Source organism: Accipiter gentilis, chromosome 9, assembly GCF_929443795.1.
Source record: "Accipiter gentilis chromosome 9, bAccGen1.1, whole genome shotgun sequence".
Classification (NCBI taxonomy): domain Eukaryota; kingdom Metazoa; phylum Chordata; class Aves; order Accipitriformes; family Accipitridae; genus Astur; species Astur gentilis.
In genome coordinates, this window is record NC_064888.1 from 17,568,151 (window position 1) to 17,587,044 (window position 18,894).

The 18,894-nt window shown below is 38.9% G+C and overlaps 1 protein-coding gene across 1 annotated transcript in view; it reads right to left on the minus strand.

The window, feature by feature from the left end:
• Window positions 1-6,070: 6,070 nt before the first annotated feature.
• The window catches only part of LRMDA (leucine rich melanocyte differentiation associated), a 692,212-nt gene continuing 679,388 nt past the window's right edge, over window positions 6,071-18,894 (minus strand). Inside the window, exon 7 of the mRNA XM_049811164.1 lies at window positions 6,071-8,246. Within this exon, the coding sequence (XP_049667121.1) occupies window positions 8,167-8,246 (80 nt within the window). The 3' untranslated portion in view covers window positions 6,071-8,166. The remainder of the gene's footprint in view (window positions 8,247-18,894) is intronic.

An 18,894-nucleotide genomic window follows, 5' to 3' on the forward strand; every position in this document is an offset into this window, starting at 1 on the left:
CAGTTCATGAAGAACTGAAGGGCCCACGTTGGAGAAGTTCGTGGAGCACTGTCTGCCGTGGGTGGGACCCCACGCTGGAGCAGGGGAAGAGTGTGATGAGCCCTCCCCCTGAGGAGGATTAGCGGCAGAAAATAATGTGTGATGACCGTAAACCCCATCCCCGTCCCCCTTGTGCCGCTGGGGGGGCTTGTTGAAGGAATCTGGGAGTGAAGTTGTGCCTGGGAAGAAGGGAGAGGTGGAGGGAAGGTGTTCTGAGATTTGGTTTTATTTCTCATTACCTTACTCTGGTTGATTTGTAATAAATTGAATTAATTTTCCCCAAGCTGAGTCTGTTTTGCCCGTGACAGTAATTAGTGAGTGATCTCTCCTGTCCTTATCTCAACCTGCAAGCTTTTTGTTATATTTTTTTCTCTCCCTTGTCCAGCTGAGGATGGGGGAATGATAGAACGGCTTTGGTGGGCACCTGGCGTCTAGCCAGGGTCAACCCATCACAACAGGTCTACAGCTTTTGTTCATACTTCAAAAATTTCAGTGAAGCTGGCCTTCCAGTTAGGTAAAATGTGTACTTATTAAGCCTATAGACTAAAGTCTTCATGTTCTGATTTGAGAAAAAAACACAAACCAAACCAATCAGACTTCACTAAATGCTTAAATATAATTACTTTTGGAATAGATTAAAATTTTGTAAAATAGTATTAATTTCCATTTTGATAGATAGCAGAATGTTTCCACTATGTAAAACTCCAGAAATTTATCAGCCAACAGCTGCTTCAAAACTAACAAATCTGGGCTTCTTTCTTAGCACGGGTGATAGACATTCTTTATATCATACATTTTGATTCCTTATGTCAAAGGCCCTGCTTTAATGTGTATTTTGATGCCCCATAAGAAAATGCAAACCATTCTGGTATGAAGCTGAAATTGTGCTTGCTTCTATATTGCCACTAAGTACTTCTTGGTGCAAAAGTGAATGTGCAAATGGAGCAAAACATTCGAATGAACACCATCCTATTCCAGGCTTTGTTAGTTTAAGGCAGACCTCTATTTTTTCCTTTTAAACTGGGTGTGCATTCCTGTATTTTGTGATATTTGCTCCTACTGCCATTGATGTTGAAAGCTTTGCCACTGACATGAATGGAAAGAGGATAAGACTCAGAATGTGCTTATGATATAAACTTGTGATTAACATTAACAGCTGGTAGGGTTTTTTTACTCTTAAGCCCCACAAATACAGCTGAAAAAGCATTTATCTGAAAGTGGAAGATGAGGGCTTAGCTAGAGCTGTACAAACCTTTCATAATGAAACCCAGAACTAGCCTGATTTGGGAGAGTTGCTAGAGGTTTGGCACTCAGGCCAGGTTTGCTAACCCCTCAGTGAATGCAGCAGATTTAGAGTTTCAGATGAAAACCACATACAGCTCAGTAGTGGTTTTGGATGAATGATGTTTTCAGCTTTTGCTCAAACTTGGAAGTTATTGGGTGTGAACCCACAACAACCAAAATTTATTAAAAAAAAAAGAAAAGAAAAAAAAGACTGGCATGAGCACCACATGGACAGAAATCACCCAGGACTTCAGAAACCCAAGGACAGCAAACAGTAGCTGGGGGAAGATATGCCAGGCATTACAGATGTTGAGATCTTGCAGCTCCACTGTTATCTGAAGTAATGGCCAAAGAGGTGTGTAATCAGTGGAGCTCAAGCTAGCCATATTAGGCACCAGTTGATAACTGCAGTTTATCCAAATAATTTCCCAGTACACTGACATTTCCATTGCCTTTTATAATATGTGCATTGTATAGTAGGTGGTGATTTGGTGGTTTGGGAAGTAGCCAAGGAAAGAGACTCAAAGTATAGTGAACTTTCTTCCAAAATTGATGTTGAAATTTGGCTACCTGAAATGCATTACGAGTCATTGTTAAATCAGTAGGGTATTAAAAAGGAAATGACTCTTGAACAGAGAAGTTTTGCTTTCCCCTTCTCTTGCATTGTAATCCTCTGACCAGCCCTAAATCGACTACTAAGCTAAAGGAAATTAAAGAAAAGATGAATAAAAAAAAATCTCAAGCTGGGCCAAATTCATCCCCAGTGTAGCTTAGCTCAAGTGGAGTTAAATCAATGGAGTTCCACCAGGGATGAATTTGGCTTATTGTCAAAAGGAAATGAAGCAACTGTGCCCTCATTTACAGCTATCAACTTAAACAGAAATTTCATTATATGGGAATTTCTGAAAACAATTCCTAGGTAAAAGAAAATTGCTAAGGTTGAACAGCATGTGTGCTTGAAAATTCCCTGAAGTCCACAACTGTCTGCTTACTCGGTGGATACACTGAATGCTGGATAATTGAGTGCACACCTTGTTTCAAAGGTCTTATACAATCTGAGAAGCCTATAAAATGAATAAGCAGATTGTCTTCAGAAATCTCCTTTCTTTGCTTTCCCTATATTGAATCTTAAATACTCAATTGCAGAAATAGTCTTAATTTAAAAGTAGGAGGGCAATTACAGATAAAAATTATTCCAGCAATATAAATTTCAGTTACCTTAGTATTCTTTATTTGATTTTTCCCATTCGAATGTGAAATTAATGTAGAATTTCTTAAGCTGCACTCCTCTGCCACTGATTTTCTCCAGAGTATGATCTGAAGAGATCCGGTGAAGCTCCTCTTTACTTCCAAATATAACACTGAATTAAAACTTAGATTTAATACTGACATTTCCTAACAGATTCCTTTCTATGTATTTTACTATAAAATGATAATACCATAAGGATGTACTTCTATTCTAAGAGGATCTATAGAACTGTGGATGAGAGGCGAGATGATCTGTTAAAAAACCTCTGGATTGAGATAAAACTAGGTTTAAAAACATTTGACTTTAAGTTTTTGGCAGCAAAACTTTCAATTGGAATGCAAAAGATCTGCAAGAAATTTTAAACTTGTGCTGGGAGGATGTTTTGAACACATTTAGGAACTTGCTCTCACAGTCCAAACATTGCATGTAATGTGATAACATAAATATACTTTATGTTAAAACCTAGGAACAACTAACCTAGACCTAAACATATTTTCCAAGATGCTATTCCCTTAAAATGCTGAGGATGCTGAGATGATGATGATGTTTTGTGAATGTGCCACGACCACGACTTAGCTCATCCTTAAAAATATCTGCTCCTTGAAGGCTTGTGAAAATCCTGATCTGAAACCTTAATCTAATTGTCAGCAACTCTAAGAAAGGGTCAGCTTCAGGTTGACAACACCACCAGGGGCAAGTCCGTCAGAGTCACCTAACCTAAAAGGTAACTTTTAGAAAGATTCAGCTGCTTTAGTACTGCATCTGGAAAATATATTAATTCAACCAGCTTTGATGAAGTAGGAGTGCTGAGTGTATCCTGAACATTCTCACATAACAAACACCACAGAAAATACTCTTAAGACTTCTTAAGAACAAGTTATAAATGATTGGAAGAAGCCATTCTTCTTGGGCCTAACTCTCATCTAATCCAAGATCTCAGTAGGTTATTCAGATAATAGTAGAAGTAAATTGAGCAGTAACTCATTTTAGGTAAGACAACATTCTCTAATCACCTAATACTGCTAGAGTGACGTAAGGAAATCAAAGGCTACACTAGTTGTTCACAGTCACAGGCTAACTCCAAAAAGGCTCCAAACCAGAAGACATCTCGGTCCTTCAAGCCATTTAGACATGTTTGTGAATAAGAATGCTCACCTGTCACACAGAGTTGTTAGCATAGCCGTGGTCCCACAGTAACATCTTTAGATGGTTGTTTTCTCACAATCGTATCTTGTTTGGTTTGTTTTATTCCCAGTACTAGGAGTAGAAAGGAATGCAGAAGACAGATTTTAACTAAATAGCAGAAAAAGACTAGCCAGTGAGATGTAACGGTTACCAGGTGTACATATAAAAACACTGAAAAAGCAAACTATGCATTTCAATTGTTATACTACAAGCAGTGAAGCAGAAATTTCACTTTAGAAACAAAAGGGGAGCACTTACCTATTTTGTGCCATCACTTGCTTGAAGAGCAATGACATGGCAATTGAAGCAGACAAGGACACAGCTAGTCATCTTTAGGAACAGAGGACAAGAGCTAGCAAGCCATGCAAGACCCCTGACTTCGTATCACCTGATTCACTGCCAGATTCCCTAGACTGAACCTGCAAATGGATGCATAGAAATCTAAGTGTCATACAGCCTCAGTCTTGGCTATATGGTTACACTTCTGGAAAGCTGAATTTCATCTCTTTCTTTCGCATATGCCACCATTTAACAAAGCAGAAAGACAGACAGCTGTACACAGAGTAAAGAGAATAAGCTTTCCCAAACCGGGCAAGCAGAGACTCATGTGCCAACTATCGCACCACATAAAGAAGAAATATGTGGTAAGACTCAGTGTGAGCCAGTATAAAATGGACTGATTCAGAACCTCACCGCAAAGGCTGCATCTAACAAAGTTCTGCTGGGGGTAAACAGTTCCCAACATACTCATATTGTTGGCAGGAATAAAAAATATTACCACATCCATTGGCAGCAAGTGAACCCTGTAATTTACAGAAAGAGTTTTCAAAAGCACAGGTAGGTTTGTTAGTTTCTTCTGACTTAAATGGGAGCAACATTAGACCAACGTATAGAGATTTTTCATCTGCAAAAAAGATGTGAGAATTGAACATTCAGCAATCATGTAATGCTTTGCTCAAAGAAACAAATATATTAAAAAGGGAGCTTCATACCAGCCTTCCAATACTAGGAACCCTAACTCTCATGGATAATAACATTGACTTCAAAGGCACTCACAGTTTGAGTACAGCAAATACTAGAATAAGTATTGTGAGACTCAGCCCTAACAAAGGAGAAAAAAGTGGTTTCAGTGGTAACATACTTTCAGCAATCCCATAAATCATTTATGCACGCATGCAACACAGGCAATTAGAACCAGTTTGCTCTAAAGTTAGGTCTGTGTATCCATAACAGTAGGGTTTTCACTGAAGGTCATCTTTAAAATTTCCCTTCAATATTGTAGTTTGGATTTTTTTCTTACTTTTAATTAAAAGATTAGGAATTAACATTTTCAATACATAAAGTTAGGACAGCTACTACAGGCAGCTCCTAGTAAAACCATTCGCCTCCTAGTTTTCATTTGTGAAGATATGTGATGTCTGCCAAAAGCCAAATTACTGGCCCTCACATGACTGAACAGAAGATGGAAGCTTGGATTATTTTTTTTAAAAAACAATGTTATTTGAAGATTACTTTTTTAAGCACACCTCAGGTCTCAAACCTTGTTAACCGTCAAGTAACATGGCTGGCCAAAATGTGTCTTGTGACAACACAAAGAACTAAGAATGCAGTGGTTCCTTGGAAAGATACACATTTTAGATTCCTTATAGCTTTGTAGGCAATCTTTCATTTTTAATAGCCTAGTTAATCTTGAGAGGGAAATATGTGCCTTGTATGCAGAAGGGGGAGTAAAGGAGAGAGAGTGGAATCTCTTCTTAGATTACTTTACTGCAACTTTCATCCTAAATGATACTTAGTTAAGAAATCAGGCGCAGTTCCCACTGAGGAAAGAACCAAGTGTAGATAGCAGCCCCAGGTTTGAAAAGTTTGCCATGTCTTAAAACAGAACTTTGGCAGAAGACATCTGAAAATAAAATGTTCCGCATATTAAAAAAGAATGATGTTAGCATAAACAGTAACAAACATCCATGCTTGTTTTAAATAATATCCTAATACTTATTAGTAATGTAAAATAATTATTCATAGATCATCCTTTTGATTTTCCAGAATCAGTGACATTTAGTGTGAATTCCCTTTGAGCAAATTTTAATTAGGGCTTTACCATATTTAACTATAGGTATATAATCCCCCAAGTGAAAACAAAAGCCAAAATGGAAGAGACTTTGATCACATCTCATTCCAAAAATATTTTTGCCTCCAAAGCTTTGCTGGGAAGAAAACACTCCTGAAAATGATACAAATGTTTTTGACATTAGGAAAAGTAAACAAGCAAAATAAAGATGGAAAAATCATGCGGTCAGTTTGCAAGTGCTGTTTATTGTTTGAGGCAGGGTTAAAGCCTTTTATAAGGACAAGAACATATATGCAACCAGACTGAAAGTGACATTAGGTTATTCTAAACACCCCCATTCAGAACCCTGCTGCCTGAAATATGCCATAGCCAAAATGTGTGGAGGCTTCAAAACAGAAAATATGATAGGAACAAACTACGATTGCTGTTATTTTGGTAACCAAGAGAGACGACAAGTGCCCTAAATATTTCTAATGATGTTTTTGATTTTAAAAAGAGGCATGTAGTTTTCCTTTATCTAATATCTCCTAGGACTTCTAATGTGAATTGGCATTTCGTTTGTAGCCATGTATAACATTAGCAAAGGTGTTACAAGTGGCTAGAAGGTGCTTTCCATACACCAATTTGTATGGCAAAGAGCTCAGAGCTCAATTTAAACCACAGGTGGTGTGAACTCGATCGTTCTATGTTCATCACTGATTTTAAGTACCTGTTAAGGATTTATTATAGACTTTCAGAGTGTGTGAAGGTTTCCATTTACTGACTAAGACCTAAAAAGTTCAGCAGCAGCAGCAAGCTTTCCTTTGTCACTCTGCCAGTGTCTCACTCTTTTTCATCGGTCAAACCTGAATTCACGATTGGCTTCAATATCCAGTTCACTTCTACCTGCAACACTAGCTGATAATAGCCCCCCAAAGTAAGCAACGTCTGAAAACTGACATTTTTTTTCAACCAGGAAAGTGAATAAAGACCGCCAAGTAATTTCAAACAAGCCAAAACCAGCCAGTGATGGCTCTCAATTGGGACCAATATGCATGGGTTTGGAACAGCCCAGAGGTCAAGATTTTTGCATATTCCTTGGCCAATACCATTGTATCTAGCAACACTTAACATAGTACATGCATGAAGTACTGAGACTTTTTTTCACAGTAACAAGTTCGTGATTCTAAATATGTCCAACCTGTTTATCAGAAAAGCCAGAAATATGCCATGCATTTTTATTTTTTCCACTGAAAATTTGACAATAGGTTTTCTTATATAGACATCAAAAGGGATTAATCAGAACTCATCTCTATAACATACCAGTAAAGCTGTTAATTATGTTAATTCCACCAGTTACTTTTATTGACTTTTCTTCCCCTCTGAATAATCATACCCATCTGGTGGCAATTTTATTTTATATCACTCCTTTTAAGCACTTTTTTCTTTCCAAATTTAAGCATTGAATGCTAAATGTAATCTCTGTACAAGTTAAGACTATCTTGTGCCATAAACCAGGAATAATACACACTGTCAATATCACAATTGAGGGCTTCTTCCGAGTACATACAGTTAAGCTGTGCCACTGTTCTACAGCATTAAAAAATGATTGCTTTTCTGAAGGTCAGAGTTAGTAAATGTTGCAATGTAATTTAAGAATTAGCAAATTTTGTTTGTCTGCAAAATTGCTTAAATCCTTTTCCTTTGCATATAAACAACTATACAAATTGATAGTACTTTGCATGGCCAAAATATTTTCAGGATCTATTTTTTTCCCTGTTGAAATAAAAAATGATCCATCTAGGCTCATTTCGGGGGGGGATAACACCAAACAAAAAAAAACACCGTGAAAGGATTTGTGTAAGCATGTATGAGATGATAGAAACACAAGCACTTAATTCACAGGGGAAAAACCAAGAACAGATAAGGGCTTTTTCATCTGAAATTATAGCCTCGCTCTTTTATAAACACTTTGATATCACCAGCCACTTTCACTCAACAGGCAAGCTGGAGATAAACGTGCTAAGGCGCCAACCAGTAGAGCATGCTCACTGAAGCCCCAGGTGTGACCCCTGCTCTTCTGCAAGCAGCAATTGGACCAGGCAATCCATCACGGTGCTCCTCCTGTCAGGCTGGGTGCTCGGCTGCAGCTGTCTGTCACACTGGTGGATGGGACCCGCTTAAAGGCAATCATGTCAATCTCTGTGTGACTACTCGGACTACGATAGAAGGATGATCTTGACAGGCTTGGCAAAGTCAGCAGAAGGCACTAGAGGACTTTAGTTACATGCTTAAAATTTAGATGCAATTTGTGCTTCTTTTGTGGAGGGATTCAAGAGGCACAGAACAACGCTGTGTTTTATAGCTGGTCATCTCGGATGAATCTGTTGCCCTCAGAATGTTTTCCATAGTAAATGTAGTGGCATTTTCCCAAAATGCCTAGAATAAAAAGGAAATTAATTACAATTAGGACAGCAGTGGCATAATATGCAAATAAAGCACATAACTAGGGAAATTTGAAGGAGGGATGGGAACAGTTTTCTCTTGTCCTGCAAAAGAAAGTTTGTGCATTTGAAATACTCAGTATTACCATTTCAATCGGCAGTTTTGAATCCACTGGGAAAACGTGTTCAAATATCTGCACGACCTATCCTGTTAAACACACACCCACAAGTGTCTTCAAAAATGGAATGACATAACACTGAAACATCATACACTGTATTTTAAATCACAGTACCTCTCTCCCGCTTTTGAAAACCAGAAAGCCTGGGCTGAAGTTACATTTTGTACTCTCTGTAATCTCCCTGCTACATGTCTACAGGGTTTTCCTGATGATTAAAACCAAAAAGAAAAAAAGCAGAAAATAGTTACGGTTTAACGTGGATCCAGGAAAAACCTTCCAAATGTTCACAAAGTCATACTACAAGCACCTAAGGCCATCCCTGCTTTGCAGTGGCAGAGAACTGAACTGACCAGCTGAAATCCACATGGGAAGTCACCAACAGACATGGGCTAGAACTTGGGACTTCCTAATGGTTAGCCCTCCAGACTCCAGCTTTTTTCCCCAGACATACAAATAAACATCTAGTAAAAACATTTCCAAAGTAGCTCTCTAAACGACATCCTATGAGCCAGATGCAATTATAAATTATGGTAAATATCAGTATATAGAGGATGTTTTAAAAAATTAGCCAGAACACTGCTTTTGGGAGACAAGGCACATTATTCTAAGTGGGTACAGGCAGCAAGATGCCTGAGGAAGCCTTAACTGCTGTGGGTGAGACACACATACCTGCGGATCACACTACCTTATTTAAAAGCATCCCCTCTGGTGGTACTAAGCGGTATGTGAAAACGTAAGTTCACAGTCACATCCCACCTGTGAACATCCTCAAAGATGCTAAATTTTACTAGCAGAGTTGTTGTTTATGCCCTCAGGCACGTACAGTCAAATTAAAGTCATCTCCCATGCACGGAAGGAAGGTGAAAGGGTCTCCTCTACCTCGGGAGTGTCTTAATACAGCAGTCACTGAAGTACCTAGCTCACCCCCATAAGGGCAAACATACCCTAGCCCAAAGGAGACAAACACTGCCTTACATAAAGGGTAAAGATGGGGGAGGAGCAGATCCTCAATTCAGTGCTGTTTGTCATAGCTTGCCAGGACTCACGCAGCAAATACCTGCAGTATGAATTAAGTATGCAAGCTTTTATATAATCTGCATCTATTTTTCCAATATAACATGCATCAGATAAGCAACTAAAGCCTTGGAAGGCATGGGCTGCGCAAGATTAATGTTAACCCATGCTGCTCTTTCCTTCTAAGACATCAGGATAGTAACACATTCCTATAGGAGAAAAAAATAAATTGATAGGCCTGTCATTTGTTGTGAAAAACACATTCCTCTTCAGGATAACACAAATGGGGACTATATGGTGCAGTGCCTAATCCCTTTCCCCTCCTCCACGGAGCTTTCTTCAATAATTTCAATTTCAATAATTTCACTAGTGGAGCAGTTTCCACATTCAAGGGATGATATTATCATTCCTAAACAAGCCTCTAATGAAAAGCAAGGTTTTTTCCCCCTAAGCAGATGATATTCCAAGTCAAACTGCGGCAGGCATTCGGTTGGTAACAAGGCCATTTAGAGCTCTAAATGTAAAGGATACGAACAGTTTATTAATGGCATTCTTCAGACTCCTTTTTCACTGGCATTGATAAAAGTCTTGTTTGAGGTCTGCCGCATTTCTTAAGGACTGGAAGCAAGACTGTTTATAGAGATGCTGGTGAGAGAGTGCTGTTTGATGAATGCTGGAGACTGTAGCTAGGTGTCAGTGCTTAGAAAATGAGGCAAGGACATGAGGTATTAATATTGTCAATGATCTCTTGACAGAAAAACAGATACTGCATTCACCATCAGATTTAAATAGACATCAAGTGCATTAATGACAAAAGGGCAGACTTCAAACAAAGGGGGCTGTATGGTGCTGCACTGAGCCAGTCTCCAAGTTGGCAATAACCTGATCTGAAAAGACACTGTCAGGGCTACAGACAGGCCCTGGATTGTGTGCGGTGACAGAAAACAGAGATGCTGACAGAGATACCGGTGCCATATTATGCCAAGTATATTCTAACACTGTCTCCAGCCCTAACTAAATCTGACATCATTTCCTATCGCTTATAGTATCCTCCACTGCTCCGGCAGAATATTTCTCCCCAGACATCATTACAAACTCCGCTGTAGTTTTAAAGTTACTGGCAGGCCTGTGCTGTCGTGGAGGCTGGGTCTAGAGGCCTAAGGATAACCTCAGTCAATCTAAATTTGGCGTTTGCTTGGAGAAGTGCTCTCATTTTCACTGATATCTCAGCTACTTGAGGTGATCTGAACGCTAAAGTGTGAGGAGCTGTCACCTTGAATAAAATCCTTAAAGTAAAGACGCTCAGTTCCTGGGATGTTCAGCAAAGATGTCGGACAGTCTGGCAGCAGGAAATGAAATCCAGCTGCTGCTGCTCGCCTGGGGATAAAGGTGCTTGGGCTAGTGACAGTTAAAGTCAGCTGAAATTTTTGAACTCCTGCAGCCTACAATTGTTTAAATTAAGGAAGTGTTGTCTCCGCAGAGATTCTCTAACCAGGCACACAGCTGTGATTCGATTGCCAGGCATATTACACACAGCGCTCAGAGAGTCTTGATAAAAGCATGGTTGAAAATGCTGCCATGAGACTTTATTTATCATGAAGGTTATTTGTAAAACAATAATCTTGCTCATAAATTAAATGCGGTGACTGGTTGGCTTGTTTTGTTTTGTTTTGTTTTTCCTCTCCATTTCCCACCTCTCTTTGGCAACCACAGAAAACTCAGAGAAGTACAAGAGGCTTGTGTGCTGCATTGAGAATTTTCGCAATGAGATTTGCTAAGATACGTCACACGTGAATTTAGGAAACCTACTGCTTCTCTCCTGTTTATCTGCTATGGCGCTCATTCCTTGCAGTTCAGGGGCAGGAGTACGCTTGTGGTTTTGCACACAGACAAGGGGAGGAATAAGGGGAAAACAATACATCTGTGGCTGTTGTGGTGTTTTTTAATTAAAATATCCAGCATTGGCCATAATAAGCTAAGTATACCCCCTATACATCAAAACAACACACAGCATCCTGAATGAGGTTTCTGCTGACGATTCTTAAGAAATGACAACACAAGGTCTCCTGAGGGATCATCTTCCTCAAATAAGGCTTCTAATTTTTCTTAAGTAGCTGTTTCTACCATCACCAGAAGCTGTTAAAACTATAATTATGAAAAAAATGCATTGGGAAGAATCATTTTTAAATTCACTCTTTATCTTTTAAATGTTTTCCCCCTTCAGAATGGATGTTCTAATTATGCTGGGTAAGTAATGACCTTGCAGTTGCTTGCATGTGTTGTGGTATCAGTCTTTCTTCACAAACACATTGTAATGTCAGCACCACCAGCTTTTCCTTAGCTGAAGGAAAACCCAATTATCCAAATAAATAAATAAATACATACATACATGCATAACTAAAGCACATGAAAAATTGTTCAAGTCACGTTTGCTTATTTTAAATTGGGCACGTGTTGCAGAGAGCTATGGTGCAGCTGGACCTCCATACACTTTCCTAGAGGAAAAGAAGTTTCCAGATCTTGATGTATTACATGGAAAATGGTAAAATGAAGTTGCAATGGGATGTGCTAGACCTATAGATCATACAGCCTCAGTCACAGGTCAAAATTCAGCTCAGGCCAACAGTGATCTAAGGGAATTGTCTGGTAGCATCTTGTTGCCTTTCTTGGTTTGCTCTTTTTCCTAGCAAATAAATGTTCTACATCTATAAAAAATCACCTCTCAGCCATCACAGCTGGGGCAGCTGTTAGCAACACAGACTTCTCCAGTAGCATTCAGTTTTCTTTAAAAAGTAAGTACTAAAACTAAGTAGTCGAGCCAAACTTTTGCCACCCCCATCAAAACCTATTGCCACATCTGCCCAAGAACCCCCTCAGGCACCCCTTTTAACATCAAATGTTTTTAATAAACCCCTCCGCAAGTGTGAACAGCAAAGTATTCACAACTAAATTTGTTTGTCAAACACACTGGTCTACAGCATACATCAGGGATTACATTTCAGCATACAGTCCTCTGCCTGTCATTCACATGGGCTAACCACAGGTCCTTGTACTAGGAGCTGTGGTCAGATAAAGTGTAGCACTTCATACAACAGACTCAATATTATAGCGGAATTCCACTTCACCTAACTTTAATTTGACTACAGTACCTAAATCCTCCACTACCAATTTTTATTTGATCCATATTCATCTCTTTTTTCCACAACCTGCTGTTGTATAGTTTTGCTATGGGCTATTAAACAGCTGCCATGTTCCACCAAGAAGCTGGGTGCATTTCAGCATGGTTATACTACCAATCTGTAAATTGTTTTGAGACCCTTCAGGATGAAATATCAATACCATTATCATTTTTTTCATAGGCACTTGGGCATATTCTACAATTAATGAACAGAAGTTGCAAGATTCCCTTAAATATTAATATAAAATTCCTTTAAAGGAAAATAATTCCCTACCTACAACATTTAGAGGAGAATAAATACTTATCTGCAAACAGTTTCAAGTCTACAATGCTACTGATTTAGGCAAAACACCTCCATCAGTTGAATTAATTTGAAACTCTTAAAAACCTTTTCATCTAAGGGATAAGTAAAGTTGGTTTGAAACAAAAAATCCTTTGGTACAGGAGTTTAGTAATTTTTCATTTTATATTTATCTTCACAGAAATTGTAACAACTTTATCTATTTGTCTAGTTGACAACCTATTTTCAATTCCACTTTGACTTTCTATGACAAATGAAGTACTAGAGATTTTCAAGAAATTAGGATCCTAATCCTCTCACCTTTACTAGCACATAGGTTATTTTTTTTCTGCCAAATCAGAAGAATTAAATTGTATATACTCTCACAGTCATTTTAGTTTAAATAAAAAAAAAAATAAAAAATCACACCATCTAATTGTACCTGAGCTATCTATTTTATATTCATCATTAAGAACAGTCAAACAACTGAATGCTGTAAAAAGTATCAAAATATTTCCAAATGTGTTCCTTCAAAAGATTTGCTTTATAATCCTTAATGAATCATTAAAAAAACCAAACGAAACCAAACCAAACCAAAAAAAACACAAAAACATTAGCCTGACATGCATCTAAATCAGTTGAAATTTGGGGAGCACAGATCCAGCTTCACAGCAGGCAAGTGTGGGGGCCTGGGGCGGGGTGGGAGAAGAGGAGATGAGAGATGCTAAATATCTAACAGTGATAGGAAAAAAAGAATAAACAGAAAGTTTACTTGGACCCAAGTAGTGCACTTCTAGTTTTACTGAGTCTTGTGGCTGTAACATCAGGGAGATACTTTACAAATGCAAAAAAAAAAAAAAAAAAGGGGGGGGGGGGGTGTCCTAAAATGTTGAGTGTTTTTCCAAGTCAGTCTTCTAAGGTTCATGCATCTGCTTTAACTTGCAGACATTTATTTAGTTATAGCTGGGCCTTCACAGTTGTTTATATAGAAATACATTTTTATAAACAAGAACAATAATTTGAGCAATTAGAAACAAGAAATCCTTTACTTAAGGAGATCTGTTAGAGCCAAAAGCAGAAAAGAATGCTTGTTGAGTTATGTTGTTGGTCCATGTTCTGTAAAATGGACCAATTTAATAAAAAATTTAGAACTATAAACTTATAGAACAAGAAGGGAGGGAATTATAGACAGACTTTTTGTATTTCATGTTGACTTTTGGTAGAACTGAATAATTGTTTCTATTGAACATGATCCAGCCTATGAACACTCTGACACAGGAATCTGAGAAAATCACTTGAAAGATAAGAAAAGATGTAAAGGATCACCTGGGTCACTAAGTCCACCCAAAAGCAGCCAAGTATGTAACTCAGAGAGGTCCACTCAGACTTTCACTCTGCCCCAGCACACCTGTCAGTATGGGGAAGTTCAAGCTCAAAAACTGCAACATGACACAGGAAAAGAACAGAAGAGTCACAGAGGTCCTTGTTAATGCGACATAATCTCTGACTACTACAATTAAATCTGTTTGTTGCAACCACAGTTTCCAGAATGCTCCAGGTTGGAGTCAAGACAGAGGATCTAGACTCCTTAAATCAGAGCAGAGGGAGCAATATAGAGAGAAGCATACAACTGATAAGGAATTGAATGACTTTGGTTGTGCTACAGCTGAATGCTGTAGAAGGGTTATCTTATAAAGACCTGAAATATCATAGCAATAAACCAAAACTAAACAAGAATTCCCTAAACGATATCATAAAATACACATAAGTGCTCAAATAACAAATGTACAAATATTAACTTCCCTTATGTTATAAACTAATTAATTTATTTTTAAGAGGATAGAAACACTAAACGTAAGCAAAAATACACGCAATTCCTCCAAAATTATCTGTGCATAAAGGGATCAGGTTGTGTTTGAGAAAGCTGAAGAGAGCTCACTGCAGCTAAAGCAGAATTCCCACACTGTGGCCACAATACTCAGAGTGGTCCCCAAATACTCCCAAAGAGGTCCCCATCGATTAGGGAATGTGGTCCATCAGAGGTTTCCTGAAGAAGGAGGACATTCCTTCAGTAGCAAACTGCTGATCCTGATTCTCCATTCCCTCTGTGGGTAACAACACTAAAGGAAGGTAACCTTCACATTCAGGGGAGATGAATTACCTCTTTGCTCTGCTCCCTGCACAGGGTTGCCAAAATGCGATAACATTTTCCTCTGGACACCCTACAGCATGGGGCACAAAGTGGTCTTTCAGACTGAAAGAAATTACTGAAAGGCACAAAATCAAACCTGTATCCAGTCTACAGCAATGGAGTCAGAATTATACACCTAAGGTAGAGCTGAGAGGAATCAGAGCAGGCAAACTGAGACACTGAATTATTGCAAGTATCCTGCACAGACAAGTACTGTGACATGTCAAGTCTCACTGGCCTGTTTGTAGGAAGGGGGGGGAAAGGGGGGAGTATGTGGGGAAGTGAGAGTAGGAGAGGGGAAGGAAAGCAGTCAACAGGGAGAGGATGTTGGAAAAATTTGCAATGAAGGTGATAGGAATACAAAGATGTGAAGTTTGCATCCGAGGCCAAGGGAGCTGCATAAATGTTCAGTGTAAACTAGCAGTCAAGCTGATGTGTGATAAAGTGCAGCCTGCTGTAAATACACTTCAGGGCTCCCAATGCAGCTGGGGATGAAATTTGTAATTTGATGGGGGGGGGGAGAAAAGTAAAAGAAAAAAAGAGGAAAGAAAAAAATGCACTGCAAGCTTTTTCTCACATAATCTGTTACTGGAAAATTGAGACGCTTGTCCAAGTCCGTGGGAATAAGCTGATGAGCTGATACTTAATAATAAACCATATTGTGTCATGGTGTGGAGTCATCTAGATCCATTCAGGCCACAAACTATATTACTTTATACAGCCCTGGCTGACATACATTTAAAGCCCTCTACACATTAAGGAGCCATTAGGCTGACAGATTAAAAGTTATCTTGGAGCTAATGTTTCCATTATGCGTATCCTGGCAGTGGAACAATCAACACACTGTTCCTCAGATGTCATACTTTGTTTAAAAAAGGGTAGGGGGGAGAGAAGAGGAAAAGGAGGGTATCTCTCCCTCCTTGAATGACATTGACATGATCAGCTTTGATCTGGGCATGTGCTGTCTACAGATTCTCTAGTGTTGGCTAAAATAGGAGCATTTAGGGCATAATACTTGAAATCATTAAGCAGTTCCGTAGTCCTCTGGGTATCATTGTTACAATTTAAGGTCCTACACTTGGGATTTCTTTGGAATCTTTCCATGCTTATTGTAACCATCACCAGAGAAATATGTTGGGGGGGGGTTTGTCTCTCTCTAGTGAAAATGAAGCAAAAAAAGCACCAAACAAAAAAGCCAAATGCTTTTGTCTCTGCAGTGCCTCTTTACCATTTTTGCACTGTCAAATAATGTCACGGATGGAATTCATGCCGACTTTAGGACAAAATATTTCTTGTTGAATATGTTGAAATTTTAAAGTGGATTTTTTTTAATTACTCAGACACATAAATTGTATAGTCAGCTAGGTACTGCAGTCGAAGAAACCCAAGTGCACAGAAAGCATCAGCATGCCAGATATTATGGGTGAAATGGTGCTTAAATTTGGATGTATTGAATACCCTTGACGGAGATGGAGGAAAGGAAGTATGGGTTCACAGTTCTTTTAGTTTTTCAAAACACTTCTTTGCATATCTCATTCTCATATATGGTGTAAATAAAAGTAGTAAATGCAGACCGAGTTCCTGTAAATATCCAGTGCAAGTCAGGTTACACCTGTTCAATGCCCTTCATCTCTAAACCAACAAGAGCTTGATTGCTTTCTGCTAATGGTCAAATACCCCAAACTGGACTAGCAATTTTTGTAACCAGGCAAAAAGCCACTCCCCACCGAAACAGAGCCATCTCGCCGGCTTGCCTCCCGTCAGGCAGCTTCAAGCCGAGAGCATCAGCACTAGAGGGCAGCATGCATTTGTCTAAGACGCGGACCGCAGCACCAAACTCAATATGCCGATACGACAATTAAAGCAATACGGTTTGTTAGTTTTGCAGCCAATTTCTTGTTCTGTCATGATCAAAGCCTATATTTATACACTCTCTGCTTTCAGCCTTTCGCCCAGGAGCCTGACTTCTGGTGGACTAATCTCGGTGAGCATCAGTTTGTGTATACAGATGGCTACAAAAGGATGTCACTGGTTAGTGGTCTGAACAAAAGGCTCAGAATGTTGTACTGGGGGGAGGCGACCGCCCGTCTGCACCACCGGCTTCCACTGCAGCTGGGCTGGCACTCGTTATTCTCTCACATTCACAACAGAAATTCTAGCACTCTTTTGAACGAGCTTTCTATTACTTTTGAAAATGCAACAGTATGATCACTGAAGTGACGCAAGAGACACTTTTAACATATTCAGAATGGTGGAGGAAAAGGACGTTGCAAAATCCCATCCCTACCATATATTAAAGTTCTGCTGTTCAGTTTACAGTCACCATATTAACTTAGATGATCTTCAGTTAATTTGGCTAATATACAAAAAAATGGCATTTGTGTAGGCTGTTCTAGACTTTGGACTACATTCTACTAATAATACGTACATTAATCAGCAATGGAGTTAAACTATAAAGAATGGCAGGGTCATTAAGAAAACAGAAAGTGAGTATAATTATATTGTACTTTGCAAACTTTAACCATGCGCAGATTGCATTAGCAGTAAAATGCAAGGGGAAAAAAAAAGAGGGAAGTAAGCTCTTTTAGTAACTGTGATAGAATTAAACAAATGTACCATGATTTATGGGGCAGAAAGCAAACTTTTGGAATAATTGTTCGGAAAGTCTGCAAGCATTCCAATAAAATTACAAATTCTTATGTGAAAAAATTTGAGCAGCAGGGCCCTTCTGGAGAGTTTAGACATAAATTTGGCTCATCTCATGAGTAAAACTTGCTTTTGGATCTCAAATGTGTTCCTGCTGGAGGAGTTCACATTAGGAAAAAAAAAAGCCATACAAAATTCAGTCTGGCTCAACTGGTTTGAAATTTCTCAAGAGAGTCATCTGAAATAAAGACAAGTTGCTTTTTATTTTTAAAGCTGAGAAAGAAAGTGTCTCAAATAAAATTAAAGAGCATAATGAAATAGTGCTGCTGTCACATTATGATACAGTTAAGGGAACCTTCTTTGCATGCCATTACTTGCTCCTTTCCACAAGCCCGTCCTCAGAAACAAAGGAAACATTTAACTAATTGCTAATGATAGGATTGCTATGATTCTTCCTAATAAAGAAACGAGTGTTTTTTAAGAAGCTGACACTACAAGGCCCTGGATTCCCTCGATTTCCAGTGGAAACTGAAAGCATTTGGCACTTCGTAAGACACATCCGGACCCCACACAACTGGTGAGCTCCTTTCTCTCTTGTATAGCTGTTGCTGCATAGCACCAAATGAAAGTCAGAAATGTGTCTGGATTCAAAGACCCAAAGAGTTCAGCAAATATCTAGTTCTCTGGACTAAGTCTGGGCTTGTCTTTTAGCAGAACTTTGTTTTATGCTATATCGCATATAACACCATCTGCTATTGCTAAATACTTAGTGGCCATAGTCTAGTTCCCAGTGTCTAGTTCCTAGACACTGACTACCTCCAGTACGGAATGCCAAAACATTGTCATTGTTTCCTATCCTCAACTCTTTTCCCTCTCCCTCAGCCTCCTTTTAAAAACATGCTAATGAGAGCGAGGCTGAAGGTTAAATCACAGTGGACAGGAGAACATAGTTTACAAATGCACTTCTAGCCTCTATGGAAGCTTTTGCTAAAGCTAAAAGATAGGGGGCTAAGAAATAGCTTGAGAGAGGCACATTAAAACACTCCATTAGGGTCAGAGTCATTAAAGTTTAGTCAAAGCACCAAAGACTTTCTAACAAGTACTATGCTTAGTAAACGTTTTCCACTGGAGCACGGATATTGGTGAGAGCTTTTG